Source organism: Gouania willdenowi, chromosome 13, assembly GCF_900634775.1.
Source record: "Gouania willdenowi chromosome 13, fGouWil2.1, whole genome shotgun sequence".
NCBI lineage: Eukaryota > Metazoa > Chordata > Actinopteri > Blenniiformes > Gobiesocidae > Gouania > Gouania willdenowi.
The window spans coordinates 43,395,388-43,422,686 of record NC_041056.1 but is presented as its reverse complement, the minus strand read 5'-3'; the positions used below and the strand labels follow the sequence as shown (position 1 = coordinate 43,422,686).

General features: G+C 38.9%; 1 protein-coding gene across 1 annotated transcript in view; it reads left to right on the top strand.

The window, feature by feature from the left end:
• sorl1 (sortilin-related receptor, L(DLR class) A repeats containing) overlaps window positions 1-27,299 on the top strand; it is a 119,255-nt gene that overhangs the window by 78,081 nt on the left and 13,875 nt on the right. Inside the window, 13 exon segments of the mRNA XM_028464750.1 lie at window positions 958-1,083; window positions 1,794-1,904; window positions 3,536-3,667; window positions 3,748-3,879; window positions 4,460-4,594; window positions 7,945-8,097; window positions 8,170-8,343; window positions 9,724-9,852; window positions 9,925-10,051; window positions 22,183-22,352; window positions 23,641-23,753; window positions 24,494-24,598; window positions 25,835-25,901. Coding sequence (XP_028320551.1) covers window positions 958-1,083; window positions 1,794-1,904; window positions 3,536-3,667; window positions 3,748-3,879; window positions 4,460-4,594; window positions 7,945-8,097; window positions 8,170-8,343; window positions 9,724-9,852; window positions 9,925-10,051; window positions 22,183-22,352; window positions 23,641-23,753; window positions 24,494-24,598; window positions 25,835-25,901 — 1,674 coding nt within the window.

Sequence of the window (27,299 nt, the reverse complement as noted above, 5' to 3'; positions counted from 1 at the left end):
TCAGTAACGAGGTAATCTAACTAGTTACTTTTTACGCCGTTACAACGCCGTTGTCGTTACTGAACGTTAAATGCAGTGCGTTACATGCATTGATTAAATAAAATGTGATCTGAAAACATCCCCGGCTTCTGACTCCGCTGTTGTGAGGAGGTGGGTTAAAAACAAGGTGAGCGATTATGATTGGCTAAGGCGACGTGCCAGCACACACAAACACAAACACACACACACACACACACACACACTACAGATGTGATGACTCAGCAGAGATGGTGAGCGTGGAACAATCTGATGAAAAGTTGTTATTTTTAAGGTGACGATACAAACACTACTTTATATTAATTATGGTCAAAGACAAGAACGTACATGTGAAGTGTTCATTATATCCAGGAGTGAAGACTTTGTCCACATCTGTTGTAAACAACTCAAAATTAATGAAACACCTCATGACACACATCTAAAAAATATGAATTATTTGACATTAAGGAACTTTTTTTTTTTTAATAGTAACTCAAATAGTTACTTTCCTTGGTAATGAGTTACTTTTATTATAGAGTAATTTAGTTACTAACGCAGTTACTTATTTGAACAAGTAGTGAGTAACTATAACTAATGACTTTTTTAAAGTAACGTTCCCAACACTGGTGACAGCTTTACTAAATATGACAAAAAGTCACTTTTATAAGAGTTGCAGACTGCACCTTTAAAGCAGAGATACCAGGATATACTGTACTGATCCAGGATGTACTGATCCAAGATATATTGATCCAGGATATATTGATCCAGGATGTACTGATCCAGCTTCAGAGTACAGGCCCTTAAGGTTTTCTATGAAAGAGCTCACAATTAAAATTTACCACAGGTTCCCTTTAGATAAAAGTAAGTGTATTACTTATTGTAAAAAGTATTAGTTTGTGTGGCGTTAACGCGTTCCTTTGTATGGTTGCGTCTCCGTCTCAGTGGGACACCACACATGTGAGCCCAGCAGTTTCCAGTGTCTCACTGGTCACTGCATCCCACTGCGCTGGAAGTGTGATGGTGATGATGACTGTCAGGACGACTCTGATGAAGACCCTCAGCACTGTGGTACAGTATTATACAAGGGGGGGGTTCTGGAATAAACACAACATCTGGGGCGGGGGGCAAAAACTCTCCAGTGACATCCGACACCAAAACTAACCCAACTTCAGTTATCAACAGTTCAAATGATGCAAAAGGAAATAAATGAAATACCTACGAGTCATTTCAACACATTTTCAGGATATCCAACGCACTTCCTTCTCAAAAAATTCTGTTATGATGATGATGATGATGATGATTTTGAAGGAAAAACACCCCCAAAAAAGAGAAAACATAAAAAAAAAAAAAAAAAGAATGTTTTTCTGTTTCAATGATTTTTATAATTTTTATATTACTAGTGATAAACTAATAAACAATAAATGATTATGAGACACACAGCCAAGCTACAATATCCTCATGTAAAGGATTAAAAATATCACCAGTGGTGAAATAACCTAAAGTTTAGGTCCAAAATAAAAAGTCACATAAAGAAACATTAGTTTATAAATTCCTAAGAAAGAGTAACCTTTTGTTGAATTAACATGGAATGATCCCTATGAGAATACTGCTGTAGACGACTCCATCAATAACTATATGTAATGAAATGATTATTACACAGAGAAAAGTCAAACAGTTTGTTTTACTGCTTTGATTAAAGTGTGAACTTTTACATCCTGGTGCTCAGAGTGGGCGTGTCCATAAAGACATGCTAATGTTTGTGCTCTGTTTGCTGTCAGAGGGAAGTCGTTGTAAAGGCTTCCTGTGCTCTAATGACAGCTGTCTGCCTTCCACCGCTCACTGCAACGGCATCAAAGAATGTCCAGATGGAGCCGATGAGAACAACTGTGGTAAGAAGATGATGTTCAGAAACTTAAAGCATCCTCCACTGTTTTTATAAATAAACCTTCTAAATGTTCTTATTAGTAGATATAACTAAACACATTATTATGCATCATTTACATTTAATTACCATTTATAAACAGGACTACTTTACAGTTTTAGAGCCTGTGTTCCTCCATCTTGAAATCATGTGACTGATGATGTCACACGGCCCCACTGCCTGTAAACATCCATTGTTTTCTATTAGAGTGAAACATTCAGCCTGATTTATAGATTATTTAGTAACTTTTTACATCATTTATCAGATTTTTATTGCTCTAAAGCAGTGGTACCCCACCTTTTTTGGATCGTGACCCCCTTTCGATATCACAGTTTTTGGATGACCCCAGACATTTTTTTTCTAGAATTAGTGTTTTTTTTTGCCATGTTTGTTGCAGTGTTACAAATACAGATTAGTGACAATTTACGCCAGCTCATATTCTTTTTTCACTGCATTTTATTTAAACTAGTTTTGTATTTGAGAAAGTTAAAATATAGAATACAGTTGTTTAGGATTAAGTTTAAATTTTAAAAAAATTATAACAATTTAATAATATTATAAAAGATTGTGATTAGTTATTTTTTATATTTATATCGATTGCTAAATTTAGGCGACCCTATTTAAAAACACTGCTCTGAAAAACCAGGAAAAGTTGTTTACTGTAAGAAGATAAAAACAGTTGTGACCACAGGGGGCGACAGTTACAACTCTGAGGTTTGGTAGTAGACAATGAAGCAGAGAAGAAGAGCTTTCCTAAGGGACCTTTACTCTCCCTTAAACAGTGCGCTGACACGCTCTGGTGGATGAAGTTAGAGAGTAAATCACAGACTGTTGAAGGACTTCTATCCTCGGGGTTTGTGTGTAGATATACTAATAGCGCACTGATTCTATCAATCACACACTTTAAAGTTTGCATGTCTGTATCATTGACTCTAGACTGTGTCACACTTTTCTCTTTCTACTGGTTTCAGACACATTGTGTCTATTTTCGTTCCTTCTAACTTTATTTTTTCTGCGAGTTTTGGTCCAATATTTATGAAATAATGATTGAATGTACTGTATTTACTCTCTCCTCCTTATCCTTAATCATACTGTTTTTTTCCATAAAGTATATTAAAGGATATTTGTTATCAATATTTTTTATTTCTAATTAGTAATTATACTATATAATATTTTCCAATGTATTTTCTTCTTTTGTTTGTTTAATCATGGAATTTTGAAGAACTCCCACCAAAAACTCCTTCTATCCTCAGGGTTTGTGCGTCTTCAACAGTCTGTGCTTTACTCTCTAACTCCAGCCACCAGAGCGTGTCAGCGCACTGTTTAAGGGAGAGTAAAGATCCTTTAGGAGAGCCCTAAAACTGTATAGTAGTCCCATTTTTCAAAGTTAATTAATAAATATGGTGCATAATAATGTGTTATGTTAGACATAGAACTTCTATTCAGGACATTTAGATGGTTTTATGACATATTTATAAACACAGTGAAGGATCCCTTAATAATAAACCTGCACAGGACACAAATACTGTCAGGTTATGTTTTTAGGACATTTCTTTGGTCCCTGGTCCTGATGCTGACTCGGCTGGTTTCCTCCCACAGACCCATTGTGCACGCGTTACATGGAGTTTGTGTGTAAGAATCGAGCCCAGTGTCTGTTCCAGTCATTGGTTTGTGATGGAATCAAACACTGTGAGGATGGATCTGATGAGGAGGCTGAGTACGCTGGATGTGGTGAGGAACTACTACACGCCTTAGCCACGCCTTAAAATAACCTCCTGATTTACTGATAAGGGTTTCTGTGCCTCCCTCAGCTACTCCGTCTGAATTTGGCAAAGTGTGTGACGTCTACACCTTCCAGTGTTCCAACGGAGTGTGTGTGAGCCTGGAGTGGAAATGTGACGGCATGGATGACTGTGGGGATTACTCTGATGAAGCCAACTGTGGTGAGAAAATATATATTTATATATGAACAAACTGTGATGAAACATGTCAGGTTTGGTGTGAATGTACTGAACCAGTGTCTGAGATGTTATGGTTTTATTTAATTCAGACCACTTTTTTTAAGAAATTAACTTTACTGCTGATTGTTTTGATGTGTTCTTTCTGGGTGTAGCAGACTTGACGGTTCTGTCAGGTGATCCCACATGGGGTGACAACCCCAAGATTGAAAAACCCTGCATCAAAGCGATCAGCAGACACCTCTGAAGAAGACTGACAGTTGACAGTCGAAACATGTCAGGAGATGAATTTTCTGAAAAGAAGTTGTCTCAATAAATGAAACCTTAACATATTAAAAAATAAGACAAGATGAACTAGAATATTTACATTTGAGGATGCAGGTGCTGGCATTGCATTAGCATTAGCTAGCATTAACATTAACCGAGCATTATCATAGCATTAGCCAAGCATTAACCTAACAATAGCATTAACCTAGCAATAGCATGGAGCAGGAGGCATCCTCACTATTATGTGAATCTTCCGACTGTGTGATATTGTTACTGTTTCTGACTCCGCCTCCTGCAGCCGCCCCCACTGACGTCCCCGGATGCTCCAAGTACTTCCAGTACGAGTGCACCAATGCACGCTGCATCCCCACCTGGTGGAAATGTGATGGAGAGAATGACTGTGGAGACTGGTCTGATGAGGCTCACTGTACAGGTACACACAACGTTAGCATTAGCATGCTGTAGCATTAGACTGCTCTGATGAGGCTCACTGTACAGGTACACACAACGTTAGCATTAGCATGCTGTAGCATTAGACTGCTCTGATGAGGCTCACTGTACAGGTACACACAACGTTAGCATTAGCATGCTGTAGCATTAGACTGGTCTGATGAGGCTCACTGTACAGGTACACACAACGTTAGCATTAGCATGCTGTAGCATTAGACTGGTCTGATGAGGCTCACTGTACAGGTACACACAACGTTAGCATTAGCATACTGTAGCATTAGACTGGTCTGATGAGGCTCACTGTACAGGTACACACAACGTTAGCATTAGCATACTATAGCATTAGACTGGTCTGATGAGGCTCACTGTACAGGTACACACAACGTTAGCATTAGCATACTGTAGCATTAGACTGGTCTGATGAGGCTCACTGTACAGGTACACACAACGTTAGCATTAGCATACTGTAGCATTAGACTGGTCTGATGAGGCTCACTGTACAGGTACACACAACGTTAGCATTAGCATACTGTAGCATTAGACTGGTCTGATGAGGCTTACTGTACAGGTACACACAACGTTAGCATTACCATACTGTAGCATTAGACTGGTCTGATGAGGCTCACTGTACAGGTACACACAAAGTTAGCATTAGCATGCTGTAGCATTAGACTGGTCTGATGAGGCTCACTGTACAGGTACACACAACGTTAGCATTAGCATGCTGTAGCATTAGACTGGTCTGATGAGGCTCACTGTACAGGGACACAGTGTTAGCGTTAGGGTGCAACAATTAGTCGACATTGACGACAGAAATCATTAACAGAATTCGTCAACGACAAATGTATTTGTCGACAATTGTCGGTTTCGTCATCACTGTCTTCTTCAAGCTGTGGATGGAGCTGAGCATAGTTTTTTCATGAGGAGTGGCTCATCTACCTTCTATATATCTGTGCTCAGAGCTGTATGCACATAATGGACGTGATTAGAGGGAGATATATCATCAAAAACATTCCCACTGGTAAGAATATGTCACTGTTAACAGGAGCTCAGCGCTGTCGATGCCGCTCACACACGTAGCTCTACTCGTCACAGTCACAGTTTACCTGAAGCTGTGACGAGCAGCGACACATCACACAACGCTACTTAGTTAAAACCAGACCTCCACCTAACAAAGAGAACCAGTCTAAGTTCCTCCGTCAGATCCACCCAAAGTTCTACACACACGGTGACGGTGCTCTACTAAAGCATGCTAAGCTAACCCACCGACACATCAGACTGGGCTAAGAGCTAATGCTAACCAATGCATTAAAATAATAAACCAATAAAAACTACTCGTCTTACTGTCATTAAACCACAAAGAGCCACAGATTTGTTTATGGTCAGATTTAACACTTTTATGGAAAGATAAAAAAGTAACATGTCACACGTTGTGTGAAATAAATGTTAGCATAAATATTATTGTCACTACTAATCCGTCCCAACTTGCGAAACACAATATTTTAATTCTATTTCACGTGTTCACAGACAAAACTGGTTCTATTAGACTAATGTAACTATTGTGATTATTACACCTAAATATACTGAATGATTACATCATCAGCTTGATCTGGTTTAATTATAGGAAATCAGAGTTATTTATTAACCATAACTTTATGTAACTCATTAGATATAAACTAAGCTAGATTCAGCAGCAGTGGTTTATATTAAACAGTAAAAACACTAATGTAGTTATTTTTGCTTTTCATGTGCTTTTTATTTTTTTTAAGAAAATAATTTCATTATTAATGAGGAAATAAATACATTATATACAGTAACACTAATGGAATGACCAATATGCACAAACTTTTTAATGTGTAAATATTATTACTTCAGCAGATTCTAGTGATAATGTATTAAATTTCTTTTGTGTTTGTAAGGAACCTGTTTACACTAAGTTGGGAATTGTTTTATTTATTTATTGTTTTTATTTGTCATAATTTGCCCCAAGCCAAATTTAAAAGATTGTAGCAACATAGAGCAAATAAATGTATGATTTGTCATCCAATTAGTCGACTAATCGTTTCAATAATTGATGACTAGTCGACTATTAAAATAGTCGTTAGTTGCAGCCCTATTAGCATTAGCATGCTGTAGCATTAAACTGGTCTGATGCGGCTCACTGCACAGGTACACAAAGTTAGCGTTAGCATGCTGTAGCATTAGCTCTCTGTAGTGTTAGCTGTTTGTAGCATTAGCTCTCTGTAGTGCTAGCTCTCTGTAGTGTTAGCTCTCTCTAGCATTAGCTCTCTTTAGCGTTAGCTCACTGTAGCGTTAGCTCACTGTAGCATTAGCTCTCTGTAGCGTTAGCATGCTGTAGCGTTAGCTCTCTATAGTGTTTGCTCTGGGTAGCGTTAGCTCTTTGTAGCGTTAGCATGTTGTAGTGTTATCTCTCTGTAGTGTTAGCTCTCTTTCACGTTAGCTCACTGTAACATTAGCTCTCTGTAGTGTTAGCTCTCTGTAGCATTAGCATGCTGTAGCGTTAGCTCTCTGTAGTGTTAGCTCTTTGTAGTGTTAGCATGCTCTAGCGTTATCTTTCTGTAGTGTTAGCTCTCTAGCTTTAGCTCACTGTTGCATTAGCTCTCTGTAGCGTTAGCATGCTGTTGCATTAGCTCTCTATAGTGTTTGCTCTGGGTAACGTTAGCTCTTTGTAGCGTTAGCATGTTGTAGTGTTATCTCTCTGTAGTGTTAGCTCTGTGTAGTGTTAGCTCTCTGTAGCATGAGCTCTCTGTAGCGTTAGCTCTCTGTAGCGTTAGCTCTCTGTAGTGTTAGCTCTCTGTAGTGTTAGCTCTGTGTAGTGTTAGCTCTCTGTAGCGTTAGCTCTCTGTAGTGTTTGCTCTGTGTAGTGTTTGCTCTCTGTAGCATTAGCTCTGTGTAGTGTTAGCTCTCTGTAGCGTTAGCTCTCTGTAGCGTTAGCCCTCTGTAGTGTTTGCTCTGTGTAGTGTTAGCTCTCTGTAGCGTTAGCTCTCTATAGTGTTTGCTCTGTGTAGTGTTAGCTCTCTGTAGCATTAGCTCTCTGTAGCGTTAGCTCTTTCTAGCATTAGCTCTCTGTAGCATTAGCTCTCTGTAGCGTTAGCTCTTTCTAGCGTTAGCTCTCTGTAGTGTTAGCTCTGTGTAGTGTTAGCTCTCTGTAGCGTTAGCTCTCTGTAGTGTTAGCTCTCTGAAGTGTTAGCTCTCTTTAGTGTTAGCTCTCTGTAGTGTTAGCTCTCTGTAGTGTTAGCGCTCTGTAGCATTAGCATGTTGTAGCGTTTGCATGATGTATGATGGAGTATTAACTCTCTGTGCTACATACAGGTGGGGTAACTCCACACACGGTGTCCCCGGGTCACGTGACGTGCGCTCCCAACCGTTTCCACTGTGGTTCTGGGGCGTGTATCATCAACACGTGGGTGTGTGACGGCTACGCTGACTGTCCTGATGGTTCTGATGAGTTTGGGTGTCCAACAGGTGAGACGTAGCTACATGTGAATATTCATCAGCACCAACGTCTCTCTGACCTCTGCTTCTCCTCTCCTGCAGTGGCCAACGCCTCTGGGACGTTGGCTCCTCCTCCCACACAGGCCCCGCCCCCTCTCCCTAGTCGCTGTGCCAGGGGTCAGTTCCTATGCCTCCGACCCCCCCGCTGTATCCCAGACTGGCAGCGGTGTGATGGCAGAACCCAGTGTGAGGATGACTCTGATGAAGAGCACTGTCGTAAGTCTCTGCACGAATCCATCATCATCATCATCATCATCATCATCATCATCATCATCATCATCACCCTGTTTCCTTCCACAGTGAACCCTCTGTCTCCTTCTAACCGTATGAATGAATGAATGAATTAGTCCTCTTCTCTCTCACACACTAGTACAATCTGCTAGTCAGGTTAAATGAGCAGTGGTTGATGGTTTTCATGAGGCTTCTGTAGAGCTAATGCTAACGAGCTAATGGTGGTGGATGGTTGACACATTGAACCACAGCTTTAGAAGATTTCCATCTGTGATAAAGACAAAGTGTTTCACACACTAGACCCAAAGGTGGTTCCATCCATTTCTCCTCCATCACATGTTTAGTTTTCTGCTGGGGGCGTGGCCATGACATCACACACACTAACGTCATTATTATCAAAAGACCTTTAAAAACACAACCATATAAAGTCTGCTGTGATTAAATCATAATAGTTACTTATATCAAAATGATTACCTTTTATAACCATTTTAGATTGATTAATGTCATCAGGAAGGACAACTAGTCGAGCACAGATCAATGGAGCTGGATCGTAGGAATATAAATGGATTAATCGATCTAATGGATGAGTTGTTACACCCTCACTAAACGGCCTCAAATAAAACCGCCTCAGGCTGTAAAACACGACGTGGCGTTTTAAAGAAACCGAAAACAAACATGACGTTATCAACATGTGCTGCTTCTGATACAAGAGGGAGTTGAAAGCTGTTATTTTCTATTTATGTAATAGGTTCAAATATATCAATGTATTTATTAATCAAACAATACCTTGATATATCTTAACTTTTAAAAAAATAAAAGGAGAAAACTGCTTTTCAACTTACTCTGTTATGTGTACTTCTGGTCCTTCAAAATAAAATGCCATGTCATGTTTTACAGCCTGAGGCCACTGAGTCTGATTACTTTTATTTTGAAGCCTGAGGCTGTTTTATCTGACTGAGGTTTTGCTGAGTCATGAGTCCGTTTGGTCTGACCAATGACAGGGTTTCCTGGTTCCTGATACCTCACTCTGAGACCTGAGCATGTCCTAAAATGTACTCCGTACACTGACTTCCTGTCTTCTCTCTCTACATCCATAAATCTCATCACTGCTCTTCCTCTACACCTTCTACCTGCAGTTCCAACCTCTTCATCCTTTGACACATATTCTCTGTTCATGTCCAAACCATCTCTGACTTTATCTCCTAAACATCTACCATGTGATGGACTCATTCATGATCTTGTTTATCAGAGAGAAGGATTTAAACCATCAACATGGCGTCTCCACACCTTTCCTTTCAATCATGTTGATTCTAAGTTCCATGTTTATGTACGTGTAGTGTAGAAAGATGTTGTCCATGTCCTCAGCCACTCGTGGACCTCTGCTCTGCTCCAATGGGACTCTGTGTTCTGATGGTGAGGCCTGTGTACTGGATGGAGAGAGGTGTGATGGTTTCCTGGACTGTTCTGATCACAGTGATGAGGACAACTGCACTAGTACGTCCCTCATCAATAACAGTTCTACACTCACATTGAGCTGCGTTTGACTCCTCCCACCTTTCCTCTCAGTGGATTCATTGGCCTATAAGGTGCAGAACCTCCAGTGGAACCCAGACTTTACAGGAGCTGTCACTCTCACCTGGTCTCGTCCTAAGAACCTTCCTCTGGACTCCTGTTACTTCCTGGTCTACTACAGGTAAACATGTTATTTTAACAGTTCCACCTTGACACAATGAGATGGTTTACTGCACGGGTGTCAAACTCATTTTAGTTCAGGGGCCAAATACAGACCAGTTTGACCTTGAATGGGCCACAGATTTTAGGATGGAAAATCAACTACTTCAACATTAATGTCCCCTGAATTCCATTTCCACGTATAAATGAAATATAAATGACAAGGTATGTGAGTATTTCAGTCCTTGGAGGATCTTCACTTAAATTTCCCTGATTTGGGGAATTTGGACATTTTTTGTGGAATAATTTGAGGAAAATTTGCCAGATTTTGGAAAAATGTGTAGTTCTTTTCTAGGGATGGACTGATATGGGTTTTTTTAGGGTCGATGCCAAAACCAATTTTTTTCCCATCAGCCTTAGCCGATGACTGATACAGACTGCTGATTTTCTTGAGCTGATATTTGGAACCGATTCTACTTTTGCTTCCTGAATTTACATCATAAAAATTACACAATGATGATAACAAATGGTACAAGTCTCAATTTAAAGAAAGGAACATTTATTGAAATGAACAAAGGTGAGGTAGAACGACACCAAGTAAAAAATATTTAACAAATAATAAAAACTGGATGTAGACCGAGAACAAGTAAAAAATATAGTGAGACATCTCATGAAATATTATGAAAGAAAACTGTTCGTCCTTGTCCTGAAAATAGCTTTGACAAAAGTTGGTCTGACTGGAGATATATTTTATTAACAGGATTATTGAGTATAAATATATATAATTATAGTATTAAACACAAAAAGAAAGCATGAATAATAGTCCATTCCAACACAACCCAGAACATAAATAACAGAGGAAAATAACGTGATGTCAGATGTGCATTAAGCAACAAACTGTTCAAGTTTCTGTTCTAAATTACATCAACATCCATCCATCCATCTTCAAACCAACTTGCTCCTGTCTCACAGGGTCGCGGGGGTCTGCCGGTGCCAATTTCAGGCTCTCATTGGGCGCTGGGCGGGGGGTACACCCTGGACAGGGCGCCAGTCCATCGCAGGGCTACATCAACATCAACAAGAATAAATATTCAAACAAGTAGTAAACTGCTTCCCAGAAGCAGAGATAGAGGGAAAAAAAACACACACACCAAATCTCCAGCCAGCTGCTCGTTAAATACAACTGTGACAACAACACGTGGACCCACGGAACAATTGCTAAGTTAAACAGTTAAAAGACGCTTTGAAAGTTTAAAACATGTCATTGGGATTGAAGAGCTTCTTTCACGCTAGTGGGGGGAGGGGCTCTGCAGCCTCTGTCTCCAGCAACAGGAGCAGCCTGTGGCAGCCGCCCTGTTAATAAAGTAAATCGGCGAACCCAGCAGCGCACATCGGCCGATGCTGATACACGTAAAACACACAAAAATTGGTCGATCATTATTCTTTTCAACAATTTCAGATTAAAAACTAGGCAAGACCTGTATTTGCAAGGCGAATACGTATTTGGCAATTGAAGATTGAAAAAAATTGTCAAAAAACACAACCTGTATCTGGATTTGTTGACAAGTTTGTTATTTTTACTAGTTAAATTGAAAGTAATAATACAGGAAAAACAGAAGACTGACCTTGAAATTAAATATGACCTTGAGTGAAGGTCAAAGTCACACATTAAAAGTAAATGTTCATTGGTACCAGTGGCCAAGGTATAGGGAAACAAGTTTTTTTTTTTTTGTGACGTCATGAAGTTTGACCCCTACCGATCTTTTTACTGGTAGGTCATACAGCTTCGGTTCAATTAAATAAAATACTCCATTTGAGATGAGCTTTTCATAAATATAAGCACTGATAAATGCTGTACGATAAATATTCATAGAGATATGGCACATTTAGGTTTTTGACACTTGACACAACCTTGACCTTGGCATTTTGGCTCAAAAGAAGGTCCACTGTTCATCCTTGACATTGCTCCTATGAGATAACATACAGTCATGGCCAAAAATATTGGTGCCCCTGTACTTCTGTCAGATAATGCACCACTGCTCCCAGAAAATTGTTGAAATTACAAATGCATTGGTATTCACATGTTAATTTGTTTTGTTTGCATTGGAACAACACAAAAAAGCAGAGAAAAAAGCCAAATCTGATATCATTCTACACAGAACTCCTAAAATGGACTGGACAAAATTATTGGTACCCTTTCAAAATTGTAAGAAATAATTGTATTTTAAGCATGTGATGCTCCTTTAATTTGCAGCTAAACTCACTTGTGGCAAGTAACAGGTGCTGGCATTATAGTAATCACACTTTCAGCCAGTTAAAATGGAAAACAGTTAACTCAGCCTTTGTGTTGTGTGTCTGTGTACCACACTGAGCATGGAGAAAAGAAAGAAGAGCAAAGAATTGTCAGAGGATTTGAGAACCAAAATTGTGGAAAAGCATTGGACAATCTCAAGGCTACAAGTCCTTCTCCAGAGATCTAAATGTTCCTGTGTCCACTGTGCGCAACATCATCAATAGCTAATCTTCCTGGACGTGGACGGAAGAGAAAAATTGATGAAAGATTGCAATGAAGGATTGTTTGAATGGTGGATAAAGAACTCAGAACAGCTGTTGGGAGAAGGCACCCTTCAAATCTAAGGGACCTGGAGCAGTTGGCAAAAGAAGAGTGATCCAAAATTCCAGTAGAGAGGTGTAAGAAACTCATTGATGATTACAGAAAGCCATTGATTTCAGTTATTTCTTCTAAGGGTGTGCTACCAAATTTTAAGTTGAGGGTGACAATAATTTTGTCCAGTCCATTATTGGAGTTCTGTGTAGAATGATATCAGATTTGGCTTTTTTCTCTGCTTATTTGTGTTGGTCCAAGAAATAAACATGTGAATACCAATGCATTTGTAATTTCAACAATTTTCTGGGAGCAGTTGTGCCTTATCTGACAGAGGAGCACGGGTGCCAATATTTTTGGCCATGACTGTATGTGTCATGAGTGCTGAATTAATAGCCTAGGAGGAGTTCTATGACTAAGAAGTTGCAGAAGATAAAACTAAAATAAAATAATAAGAACTCCAACGAGAACAATGTATTTGACAATTTTCAATTGCCAAATACATTGACTGCTGCCATGTGATATAACTGGAAAACCGAGGCTGAGATATCTACAAATGAATTATTTGGTCATTTACAAAATGTTTCATGTCTTTCTTGAGAGGGCTACTGGATGTTTTCAGACTGCTACCAAGGAGCTCAACTTGGTTTGGATCCTAGATCATCATGGATAGTAGTAAGATTGAAATTTGAAATAAGGGATGTTGTTCTGAGCACAATTTACAGTATTTTAAGATATAATATTGAATTCCCTGACCCTGAAAACCTGTAATTAACCATAAAGCTGGGCGATATATTTTAATTTTAATTTATATTGATATATTTATAAACACAATATTACACGGGACAATATCGTTTATATCAATATAGTATATTTTGCATTAAAATAGCAATACATTGTACAGCACTTTGGTCAGCTGAAGTTGTTTTTAAAATGTGCATAAATTCACATAATTAGTTTTATAAATGTTGATATTGTTCTCTACACTTATGTTAACTAGTACAGTGCCCGTCGGAAGTATGCATTCATGTGGGAGAATAAGGGGTATATTTGCGGGTGCGAAATGTGGGTGCAATTTTCCTGGTTTAATTCTGTGGGACATGTGCATGACTTCATCATCACTTTTGTATTTTTTTTTTGTCTGTTTTTCTCCAATGTATGTTTTTTGGAGTCGTGTATTTGTGTATCTTTCTGTTGTCTTTTTGTGCATTTTTTGTATAATTATTGTTTTTTTGTTGCCATTGTAGTGTGATTCAGGAGTCATTTTGTGTATTTTTGTCTAAATATTTAGTTTTGTGTATTCTTTGTAGAATCCATTCTATGTGGCACCGTCTACGTAACATGTAAACACTTAGATCTGACTCAGAGCGTAACACTACAGTCACTACCACCCTATGGACGGGTGTCATGACACAGACTGTAACCGGACTAAATGGTGATCGGTGTGTGTGTGTGTGTGTGTGTGTGTGTGTGTGTGTGTGTGTGTGTGTGTGACTCTCTACCTGGGACTCTAATCTCCTCCGTTGGTTCTCACACACACGCGCTGCGGAGAACTGTGCAGGTTTTAACACAGCAGCCATTGCCGTCAATCACTTCTGGGTGAGGTCTGTCCGGTCTAAATAGCGAACGGTCAAACTAACGTTTTGAAACGACGTCATCACCAAGTAAGGAACAGTAAAAAAGTATTTTTCCTGAAAAAAGAAGTCCACAGGAGCGAGATCAGGGCCAAACTCAGCTGGCATGCACCGGAAGTGAGCTGTGCAGTGAAATAGATAGAGTGCCCATCAGAAGTATGCATTCATGTGGGAGCTTAAGTAGAGTTAATTATGTCCAAATGAGTATGTGTTTGAAGGTTGGCTGTACATAGAGGTATAAATACTCTCTGTAGTGTTATAAAGGGTTTATTTGCGGGTGCAAAATAAAACAGTGTGTGTGATTTACCTGGTTTAATTCTATGAGACATGAACATGATAAATGTGTTTGTTGTTGTTTTTTTTTTACTCACTTTCATATTTTTTTGTTTGGTGTATTCTTTGCAATGTATGTTTTTTGGAGTCATTATGTGTATTTGTGTATCTTTCTGTTGTGTTTTTGTGCATTTTTTGTATAATTATAGTTTTTTGTTGCCATTTTAGTGTGATTCTGTTGTCATTTTGTGTAATTTTTGTATAAATATTTAGTTTTGTGTATTTTGAGTCATTTTCATATTTTTGTTGTATTTTTCTGTAATGTATGTTTTTTGGAGTCATGTGTATTTTTTATTCTTTCAGTTGTCTTTTTGTGCATTTTTTATATTTTATTTTACTCATTTAGTATATTTTTATTATAAATAAATAAATACCGTGTGTGTGTTCCGTGAAATGTTTGAGACGCTGATAACCAAACTCCATAGACATTGTAGTGCCAATCAGAAAAACAACAAAATTTCGCAAAACAAAACATAAAACTCCAAACTACATGAGTGAGTAAGTAAATTAAAGTATTATCTACTATTCAACTGTCTTTTTTTAAAAAACTAAAATATTTTTTTACCTTTGAACCGAGTGGTCAGAGCTTAGCTTCCAGGCACGGCACCACAGAGAATCTACAGTTTTCCAGATGTAGAATTGAACAGGTTGAGGTCAATATCAACTCTAGTGAAACAGCGCGTTATTGAACAACAGTTATATGGTTTAAACAATGGGAAACGTGTCTGTAAAAGACTCACCAGTGGCTGATGGTTTCAAATCATCTATTCAGAGAGCTCCGTGTTTGAGACGCTAACAATAGCATGACACAGGAGGAAGTGGAGTCTACCGTGGCTCACACACACAAACATCAGTGACTAACATCAGGCCCAATAAGTGAGACTTAAGAGCTTTGCTAGTTAATCAGTGCAAGCACGGCTGCTCAGACGCCCCTCCCCTCTCTTTGGTCTAAACTATCTTCCTCTCTCTCACTCGTGTGTTTACAGTTCGTTTCTGCTTAGCTGTGTGCGCAGCGATTGGCTCTGGCCACACATGTGACTCTTGTGCCCCCCCCACACTCTGGGTCAAAAGCTGCCGTCCAGAAGTGAAATAAAATTAAAATAAACATTTGGAAATGACCAAATTACTTCAAAATAACAGATTCACACACTCGGGGTATTTGGAAGCCGTTGACAAAGTTTCAGGTCGAACTCTTACCGCGTCGAGGAGATATTTGCTCCACACACACACGCACACACACAGACCTTTCCGTCTTTTAAGGGAAGACTAGTACAGTGCCCGTTGGAAGTATGCATTCATGTGGGAGCATAAGGGGTATATTTGCGGGTGCAAAATGTGGGTGCAATTTTTCTTTTTTTGTTTGGTTTTTTTTACTCACTTTTATATTTTTTCGTTGGTGGATTTTTCTGTAATGTATGTTTTTTGGAGTCATGTGTATTTTTGCATCTTTCTGTTGTGTTTTTGTGCATTTTTTGTGTAGATCTTGTTTTTTGTTGCCATTGTAGTGTGATTCTGGAGTCATTATGTGTATTAGTTTTAGTTTAGTTTTTAGTTTTTTATTTTACTCATTTAGTATATTTTTATTATAAATACTGTCTGTGTGTGTGTGTGCGTGTGCGTGTGCGTGTGCGACCGTCAGCACAGGCACCGCCCACACTCATGGAGACGAAGGAGGAAGTTTGGAATCACGGGAATAATATTAAATAACCATGAAATATTAACTTAAATGACTTTTAGCGGTACAAAAACGTTTTTAATATTGACCTTTTCTTTTTTTTTACCCAAACAAACTGCGACACGGTGACGTCATGAACCCGGAACCGGAAGTAACGCGCTCAATACGCGCTCTTACCGAGAGAGCCGTAATTATAAAATTAACGTTTTGACCGTTTTGCTACACCAAATTACTTCGGTCTAAACTATCTTCTTCTCTCTCACTCGTGTGTTTACAGTCCGTGTCTGATTGGCTGTGTGCGCAGCGATTGGAGCTGTGTAGTGAAATAGATATAGATGGTGCACTAGCGCCCCCTCACACCCTGAGGTCAAAAGCTGTCGTCCAGAAGTGAAATAAAATTAAAATAAACATTTTGTAATGACCAAATTACTCCAAAATAACAGATACACAAACTCGGGGTATTTGGAAGCCATTGACAAAGTTTCAGGTCGAACTCTTACCGCGTCAGGGAGATATTTGCTCCACACACACACACACACACACACACACACACACACACACACACACACACACACACACACACACACACACACACACACACACACACACCCCCACACACACACACACACACACACACGCACACAGATGTTTCCGTCATTATAGTATAGATAAAGGTCCCTGTGTGACATGTGGTTTTTTTAATTTTGTCTGCACATGCTGTCAAAGGTTAACACTACAAGAAGTGCAATCTTTTTAAGACAACAATTCATGTTTTGTTATTGAAATTAAATAAATGAATTTATTTTATTGCATAATTGTGACCATCACCAGCCCTCCCTAAGGAAGGGTAAGAAACACTTTATTAAAGGGAGGATATAAAAAGAGAGAGTAGTGTTACACCTGAGTGAGGGGGTGGGGGGAAGCGAACAGGGAAGAGAGACTCAAGGTAAGAAATGTAAAGGGTGGGGAAGAGTTGATTTTTTTAAAGTGAGAGTGAGATGTGAAGCTGTAGTTGTGTTTATTATGTTGTGTAATCAAACCAGTCTGGTGACCAGTGTGAAGCTTAGGTATAATGGTGGTGGGTGTGGCCAGAGGGAAGGAGTGTGTGGTAAAACCTAAAACAGATATTTAGGATCAACGTGTCTAAAGTTAAGCCCAGTACCAGTGATTTCCAAAGTCCAAAGCACTGCAAACCCAAGCGCAGCCACCGCCCCCACACACACACCCAAGAAAGCCCCAAGGAGCCAAGGACCCAGCGCACCCCGCCACCGACCAAAAAACCCCAACCCCAAGCCCCTCGCCAACAGATTAGAGTTAGTGTTCAAGAGTTTTTGTTGATTTTGTTGAGATTTTTTTCATATATATAGCCAGTTCTGAAGGTTGCAAAGTAATTAGATCTTTTTTTGATTGTCTCTGTTATTTGTAAGTACTGAAGAAAATTACTTTTATTTATATTAAATGTTTGGGTTAGATTGTTATATGTCCTGAGCTTATCATTTTCAAAGAGGTCTTAGAGATGAATAATTCCGCTATCTTCCCATGTTTTTAGATAGAGCGGTGTTTTTCTGTTTCTAAAGTCAGGGTTGTACCAGATTGGAGACAGCATGTTAGTTTTTAATTGAACATTTGTAATGTCCAGGGCTTTCCACCACGCAGTCAGGGTGGAGGCAATCAGTGGGTTTTTAAAGCAGTTATGACGTTTGAGGGTCGCAGTGATAAAAGGGAGATCAGAGAGTTTAATATGTTTGCAGTCTAACTGTTCTATTTCTAGCCAGGTGTTGTGGTATTCTTTTGGTTTTAGCCATTCTGTTAAGTATAATATTTGGTTTGCTAAGTAATAATGCATGAAATTAGGGGCTTCAACCCTCCCTCGCTTTTATTTTTTTGGAGGGTTGAAAGGCTTATTTTTGGTTTTTATTCCTAGTATAGAATTTTGTAATTGCAGAATCTAATCTTTGGAACCATTGTGTTGGTGGTTTCAGTGGATCATAGAGAACAGATAGTTTATTTTAGGTAAGATTTTCATTTTAACTGAGGCTATTCTGCCAAGGAGTGAGATGGGGAGGTTGTTCCATCTCTTCAGATCATCTGTGACTTTATCCAACAGCGGATCCAGGTTCAGTTTAATTAATTCATTTAGGTTTGGTGATATATTTAAGCCCAGATATTGTGTTTGTGGGAGTGGGGTATTGTGGGTTTTAGCTTGCTGGGTTCCATGAATTTTTTTTAAAGGGAGGATTGATGATTTTGACCAGTCTAATGAGGATTGGGGTTCTTCCAAATAGAGTAAAATATCACCCGCATAAAGATTAATTTTGTGTTCTGAGATGGATGAGTGGATTCCTTTAATAACAGTAATCTGATGAACAGCTGCTGTGAGAGGTTCAACAAATATTGCAAAAAGCAAAGGTGAGAGTGGGCAACCTTGTCTGGTTCCCCTCTGCAGTGAGAAGCTTTGGGATGTTATTTTGTTTGTGGTTACTGAGGCCTTAGGTTTAGAGTATAGGGTGGAGATCCATTGTATGAATGATTCTCCAAAGCCAAATTTGCCAAGGACAGCAAGGAGGAATGACCAGTTGACTCTATCAAATGCTTTTTCTGCATCTAGTGACAAGATTATTGTTTTCTTTTTAGAGTTCTGTGCCATGTTGATCAAATTAAACAGCCTTCTAACATTGTCTGTGGAGTGTCTATTTTTAATAAATCCTGTCTGGTCTTGGTGTATAATTGACTGAACTACTTTCTCTAACCTGGAAGTGAGTGCTTTGGAAATAATGTTTATGTCTGTGTTAATAAGTGAGATGGGACGGTAACTTGAGGGTAACATGGGGTTTTTGTCTGGTTTAAGTAATAATTTAATGTTTGCTGTATTCATGTGACCTCCTACATAACCTTTATTTTTGATCTCTGTTACTACTCTGAAAAAGAGCGGAGCCAGCATTGACCAGAAGTGTTTTAGGAATTCAGCAGGGAACCCATCTGGACCTGGTGCTTTGCCTGTTGACATGCTGTCTAAAGCATTTTGTAATTCTTGTAAGGTTAATGGTGAGTCTAAGGTGGTTTTCTGCTCTATGGTGAGCTGTGGTAGGTTTAAGTTATTGAGGAAGGTTTTCATATCTTCAGGGTCAGGGTTTAAGTTTGATGAGTATAAGTTTTGATAATAATCATGAAAAACCTTATTAATGTCCTGAGGTAAGTTTAAAGTTTGACCTGAATTATCAGAAATATTATATTATAGAATAATTTTCTTTGTTGTGTTTAAGCTGATTTGCTAAATATTTGCCTGATTTATTATTGTAGTCAAAGTTTTTGTACCGTAATTGTTGCAAAATAAAATCAGTTTTTTTAGATATAATATCTAGATTAAGTTTTGTATTTGTATTGTATTAGTGTTCTACCATAAAAGTGCTGACGGGTTAGCTGCGTATTGTTCTGTAAGTTTATGAATTTTTTCATCAATCGTTTTCTCTGTTGAAGAATATGATATAATCTTCCCTCTGATGACAGAGTAAGGACGGTGACACTTCCAGGGAGTTGTTTTTTAACAGAAAGTCCTCACATTCTTTTCTTATCATTTATTTCAAGGGTTTGTCTCTGAAAAAACAAAAAAAACTAACAGGTACACAATGCTGTTGGGAAACCCAATTACATCACAGAGAAAACATTTATTTATTATTATTATTGCCATTCTGGTTCAATTGTATACATCAAAGCATCATCTCAAGGCAAGGGTAAAACACTGAGATATATACAGTTGTGTGCGAAAGTCAGGGCACCCCTTTAAAAACAGCATATTTTATATATTTAAAAAGTTATATTCATATTTACTGTCTCTCTGGTATATGTGAAAAAAAAGACAATATTGTCAGGAAACATTAATGCATAGTTACATTTTATTTTATAAATTGAACAAAATTACAAAAATGAAAAACATAATTTTGGCATGTGCAAAAGTCGGGGCACCCTGAGAGTTTCAAAGTGTCAGATTCTTTTTACAAGCTCAGACCTCTACCAGCTCATTGGTCCTGAAGCATGTGTCAACAATTGTCATTAGGGAGTGCCAGCTGGTGCCAATTTCAGGGTTTCTTAAATACGGCGACTCCACAAACCTTGTACAAACACTCAGCAACCATGGGTTCCTCTAAGAAGCTGTGTAAGACAGAAAAAATGAAAGTAATTGATGCCCACAATGCCGGGGAGGGCTACAAGAAGATAGCAAAGCGTTTTCAGCTTGCAGTTTCCACAGTGCGAGGCATAATTAAGAGATGGCAGGTGAGGGGAACTGTGGAGGTCAAGAAGAGATCTGGAAGACCAAGGAAACTCTCGGAGAGAACAGCTCGTAGTCTGGTCAGAAAGGTAAACCAAAACCCACATTTGACTTCAAAAGACCTCCAGGAAGATTTAGCAGACTCAGGAGTGGTGGTGCACCCTTCCACTGTGCGCCGATACTTGCACCAACAAGACCTTCATGGAAGAGTCTGTAGAAAAAAACCTTATCTACGACCTCATCATAAAATACAACGTCAAAAATATGCAACAGAACATCTACAGAAGCCTGATGACTTTTGGAAACAAGTGTCTGTGGACTGATGAAGTTAAAATAGAACTCTTTGGCCACAATAAGCAAAGGTATGTTTGGAGAAAAAAAGGAGCAGCATTTCATGAAAAGAACACCTTGCCAACTGTTAAATATGGGGGTGGATCCATCATGCTTTGGGGTTGTGTTGCAGCCAGTGGGACAGGAAACATTGCTCGGGTGGAGGAAGAATGGATTCAATTAAATACCAGCAAATTCTGGAGGCAAATATCACAGCATCTGTAAAAAAGCTAAAGCTGAAAAGAGGATGGCTTCTACAACAGGATAATGATCCTAAACATACCTCCAAATCCACCATGGACTACTTCAAGAAACGCAAGCTGAAGGTTTTGGAATGGCCTTCACAGTCTCCCGACTTAAACATTATCGAAAATCTGTGGGTAGATCTTAAAAGAGCTGTGCATGCAAGACGTCCTAGGAATATTGCAGAACTGGAAGCCTTTTGCAAGGAAGAATGGGGAAAAATCCCAAATAATAGAATCCAGAGACTTGTTGTTGGCTATAAGAAGCATTTACAAGCTGTGATATCTGCCAGAGGGGGTGTTACTAAGTACTGAAGGTACTGATGCTGTAGGGTGCCCCGACTTTTGCACATGCCAAAATTATGTTTTTCATTTTTGTAATTTTGTTCAATTTATAAAATAAAATGTAACTATGCATTAATGTTTCCTGACAATATTGTCTTTTTTTCCCATATACCAGAGAGACAGTAAATATGAATATAACTTTTTAAATATATAAAATATGCTGTTTTTAAAGGGGTGCCCTGACTTTCACACACAACTGTATCATATATCGTGATATCGATAAAGGCCATATCGCCCAGCCCTAATTCACCACTGAGATTATGATTCTATGTCAAATAGAACCAAAGTTATGACAAAATATCCAAATTGGCAATACAGATGGCGGCCATTTTGGACTTCTTTAATTTTGAGAAGTTTTACCAGCATGGATCCCTTTAAAAATGGATTCAGCATATACTCAAATACAGCCCCATGTAAAAACGTTTTGACTAAAGATGTGACTAATGCAGTGTAACCCTGGTTCACTGGATCTTTGTTCCCACACACTGTGAGCTAAGGTGAAGCTAAGGTGGGGCTAAGGTGAAGCTAAGGTGGGGCTAAGGTGAAGCTAAAGTGGGGCTAAGGTGAAGCTAAGGTGGGGCTAATGTTAAGCTAAAGTGGGGCTAAGGTGAAGCTAAGGTGGGGCTAAGGTTAAGCTAAGGTGAAGCTAAGGTGGGGCTAATGTTAAGCTAAGCTGAAGCTAAGATGAGGCTACTCTGATGGCTCTCTCCCCCCCTCCTCAGGGTGGTGGGCACCCAGCCGTGGACCATCATGGACACTCACAGCAACAAGAGCAGCTACAAGCTAAGGGTGCTACAACCAGACACCACCTACCATGTGAAAGTGCTGACTCAGTGTCTCAGTAAGCTGCACAAAACCAACGAGGTGATCACTGTCAGGACGCCTGAGGGATGTGAGTATTATCAATATACAGTATATATATATATATATATATATATATATATATATATATATATCATTATTATCAGAGGGGTGTGAGTATTATCAATATACAGTGTATATATATATATATATATATATATATCATTATTATCAGAGGGATGTGAGTATTATCAATATACAGTGTATATATATATATATATATATATATAATATCATTATTATCAGAGGAATGTGAGTATTATCAATATACAGTGTATATATATATATATATATATATCATTATTATCAGAGGGATGTGAGTATTATCAATATACAGTATATATATATATATATATATATATCATTATTATCAGAGGGATGTGAGTATTATCAATATACAGTGTATATATATATATATATATATATATATATATATATAATATCATTATTATCAGAGGAATGTGAGTATTATCAATATACAGTGTATATATATATATATATATATATATATATAATATTATTATCAGAGGAATGTGAGTACACGTATTATTTACTCTGCTCTGCTGTCAGGTAAAATAAAAACACACTATTACACTCATTATCAGAGGGAAACGTAGCTGCAGATGATAGTGAGACTAAAGCAACAATTTTCATTACAAGTTCTGAATTTTTTAACAGGTTAATGCTAATGCTAGGTTAATACTAATGTCAGGTCAATTGCTAATGCAAGGGTAATGCTATTGCTAGGTTAATGTTAATGCTTAGCTAATATTTCTGCTAAGCTAATGCTAGAGGTAGGCCAATGCTAGATCAATGTTAATGCTAATGCTAGGTTAATGCTATAGCTAGGCTTATGGTAATGTTAATGCTAAGATAGTGCTAATCATTACCTAATTCTAATCTAATGTTAATGTTAAAGCTAAGCTTATGTTAATGCCTGGTCAATTCTAGGGTAATGTTAATGTTAGGCTAATGTTAATGCTAGGCTAATTCTTAGCTAAGTAAATGCTAATGCTAGGCCAATGTTAGATAAATGTTAATTCTAATGCTAGGTTCATGCTAATATTAATGCTAGGTTAATGCTAATATTAATGCTAGGTTAATGCTATTGCTAGGTTAATGCTAATGTTAATGCTATTGCTAGGTTAATGTTTTTGCTAGGTTAATATTTAGTTCATGTTGATGCTAATGCTGATATTAGGCCAATGCTTGATCAATGTTATTGCTAATGCTAGGTTATTGCAAGTTAATGCTAGTGTGTGTGTGTGTGTGTGTGTGTGTGTGTGTGTGTGTGTGTGTGTGTGTGTGTGTGTGTGCAGTGCCCGACTCCCCCAGGAACCTGCAGCTCTCCAGTGATAATGAAGAGGATGGTACAGTGAAGGTCTTCTGGAACCCTCCTGATAAAGGACACGGCCTCATCAGGGAGTACATCGTGAGTGTTTTTAACGTTTAGGTTCCTTTCACATATTAACCTTCCTATTATCCTCAGGGTCAATTTGACCCCATTGAATGTTTATCATTCTTTTATCAAAGTAAGAGTTGACTTTATTTATTTTTTTGCTTCATATTTCATGACTTGATTGCAATTGATTAAGCATAATATTATTAATGATAATATTTTTTTTCAATGTGCTGAAAACCCATTGGTGTTCTTCTGGGGTCAATTTGACCCCATGCTGTTTTAGCTGTTTTAGCTGTGTAAAACTGTGACTTTACATCCTGTGAGTATTGCAATCTGTGTGCTCTCTTTCTCTTTCTTGAAAATGTTTACTAGCAATGAGGTTTAGGAACAGCTCTTTCACAGTAAATGTGACATAGAGGAGAATGTGTCTGAGACAGACGACGTTATAGTGAATAGCATCAAATATGTAGCAAAAAGGACCTAAAAATAAGTAGATACATGTGTTTATGAGAGGAAAGAAGGGGTCACCAATGTCAATCAATATAATTAGTTAGTCATGAATGTTCACCTGAAATTAGAAAAGATTTGGATGAAAATTATTCCAGATAAATCAATTGTAATGTACAAGTTTGTCGTGTGTGTGTGTGTGTGTGTGTGTGTGTGTGTGTGTGTGTGTGTGTGTGTGTGTGTGTGTGTGTGTGTGTGTGTGTGTGTGTGTGTGTGTGTGTGTGTGTGTGTGTGTGTGTGTGTGTGTGTGTGTGTGTATACAGGTGGAATACAGTGTAGGCGGAGCATCTGATTGGACGTCTCAGAGATGTATCTCCACCAGCACCACGTTCAACCACCTCCAGGCCAACACTCTGTACACGTTCAGGGTAACACACACACATTCAGTGTTTCTGTTCCTATATACAGATAAAGTGGTGCACTAACCCTGTTGGTAGAGGAGGATTATTGATTGATTGGTAAAGCTGTAGTTCATTTTCATTGTGTTACTGCTCTTTCACAGTATCATTAACTCATTCAGTGCCAGCCATTTTCAGATTTTCTATCCCCCCTCAGTGCCAGCCGTTTTTGAGCATTTTGACTGATTTTAAAGACCCACAGAATATTTTCTACTATGACTATCTGAAATCTGACAGCAGATTCTGAAAGATTGAAGCCTCTACTTTCATAAAAAAAAAACATTTGTTTCTGGCTCGTTTTGTTCTTTCGTAATAAGTTGTTGAATAGAGCAAGTTTTACACAATCTTCAGTTTCAGAGAAAAAAGCTGACAAGTCTGTACACAAGTAACTTCCTCTTCCTCCCCGACATGCAGTGTCACTGCGTTCCCTGTTCTTTTATTGTTTTATCTCACCATCGCCACCTTATCCACGAGTTCCACACATGCTCTGGTTGAGTGTGCGCTTCTGGGAACGTCAACTCTCGTACATAGCGCCATTTTCTGTATCGTAAACGCCTGTCCTCCTCTCCCTCTGAGCTCTGCTGAGCATGGATGATCTCTCATCCAAAGGTGCGCTGCTACCTCCTACGTGTCACCTATTATTTTGCTATCTGGCTCACAGGCTGAGGGTATTTTGTACCCCGCCCTCCTTCCCCTCCCTCTCCTCCTCCCGACACGCAGCAATGACCCGTTTAGCCCGGTTAGTTGATGGTTTCATCTCACCATCGCAACATTATCAATAATCCACTCAGGTCCATACATGTTCTGTGTTAGTATGTGGAGCTGTGAGCTGCTAGATACGTCACAATATCACTTCATAGCGGCATAATCTCACTCGTTCCTGCTTCTCCTCCCCAACTAATGGTAGCATCAGTGGCTAATCTCTCATCTAATGGTGTACTGCTGACATCTTCAGGACACAGTTGGTCACTACAACACCCCACAGTTTAGATATTGATGAGGGACCTCCGCCAGGGTGTTTTCTAGCAATCCCCGTTTTCTAGCAATCCCCCGTGAAAAAACCACTGAGTGTTTGGATCTGAAATGACGAGTTATCTCGTCAATGGCACTGAGTGAGTTAAAAACCTGCTTCCACTAGTTTATTTTTGTATAAAATTACATTAAGTTTGTGATGAATTAATGCTGAGTCCTGATTGGTTGTTGCAGGTCGCTGCAGTGACGAGTCGAGGAGTTGGAAACTGGAGCGAAGTCAAATCCATCACTCCTGAAAAAGGTAAGAGCCAAGCTGCCCAGCATCCTCTATAGCAGGGGTTCTCAACCTAGGGTTCAGGACCCTATTTTTCTGCAACTACACTAAACTTTCCTTATTTTAACCTATTTTCATCACTTTTTATTGCCATTTTTGCTACATTTCTCCCATTTTTGACTCTTCTCCATCAAATTTCAATGACTCATTTATTTGCGAGTCAAATATTACGACAGTTGGTGGTCCTGAATCATTGGCACATACCAATATATAAATGGGGCCCATTACTCTGTACGTGCCACGGGTGCACCAGGGGGCCCCATTTTTCAAATGACTACTCCTCCATTAATGCTCGTTGAATCTGGCTGTAATCTGACATGGATATTCTATAAGCGGATGTCCAGATCCTGTTGGAGAACTTATTTTTACTTTGCGGAACCAAGTCATTTGACTGAATTCTAAGGCTGCAACGATTCGTCAACGTTGTCGACGTGTTTCTCTGAAGGAGTGAGGCATCGCACTTCATTAAAATCTCTGCTGCAAGGTTTGCAAAGCAGACCTTGCGTATCACGGCAGCACCTCGGTGATGCTCAAGCATTTAAAGAGAAATCACGTAGGCCAGTTGGACGAAACGGAGTCAGACTCGCCTCAGTAAGATTCAAGTAACATTCAAGCCAATATGTTTGATTTTTAATGTACATTGTACATTTTAGAAGCGTATTTTCGCTTTAAAAGAGAGCTTTAATGTGATGCCTGACTGTGCCTGACAAAAGTATTTTAAATTAAATGCATTCAGTCTGAAGCAGAGCGCTACCATGGACCCCTTTCTGCAAAAGAAGCAGACATGCACCCCGCAACAGGCGACTGCCCTCACTGAGTCAGTATTGCAGATGCTGATCTATGATATGAGGCTGCTCTTCATGGTCGACGGTGCCGCAAAATGGCTGCCGACTGCTCCCCAGGGATGGGTCCAAATGCAGAGGACAAATTTCAATATATGTGTAACAACATATACATGACCAATAAAGTTAAATTTAATGATAACCCAGTTCAACCCAGACTACATCCTGCCATCAGAACCCATTTCACCCACGTGATGGAGCAGAAATACAATACGTTTCTGAAGGTAATTGTTTAAAATACACACACACACACACACATTTCATAATTCATATAAACAATCACACATATTGCATACAAGTAATCACAAATTTCATTTAAAAGCAATTATGTATTTACATTTATATATTAAAATAGCTGAAATACATAACTTAATTTTGGTAAAATCATAGAGTAGCTGCAATAATTAAAAATGTAAATCTTGTATGTTGAATAGTTTCTGTTGACATGTGTGGTCTGGGGGTTGGGGGTGGGATCGGTGGCGTGGTGCGCTGGGTCCTTGGCTCCTTGGGGCTTTCTCGGGTG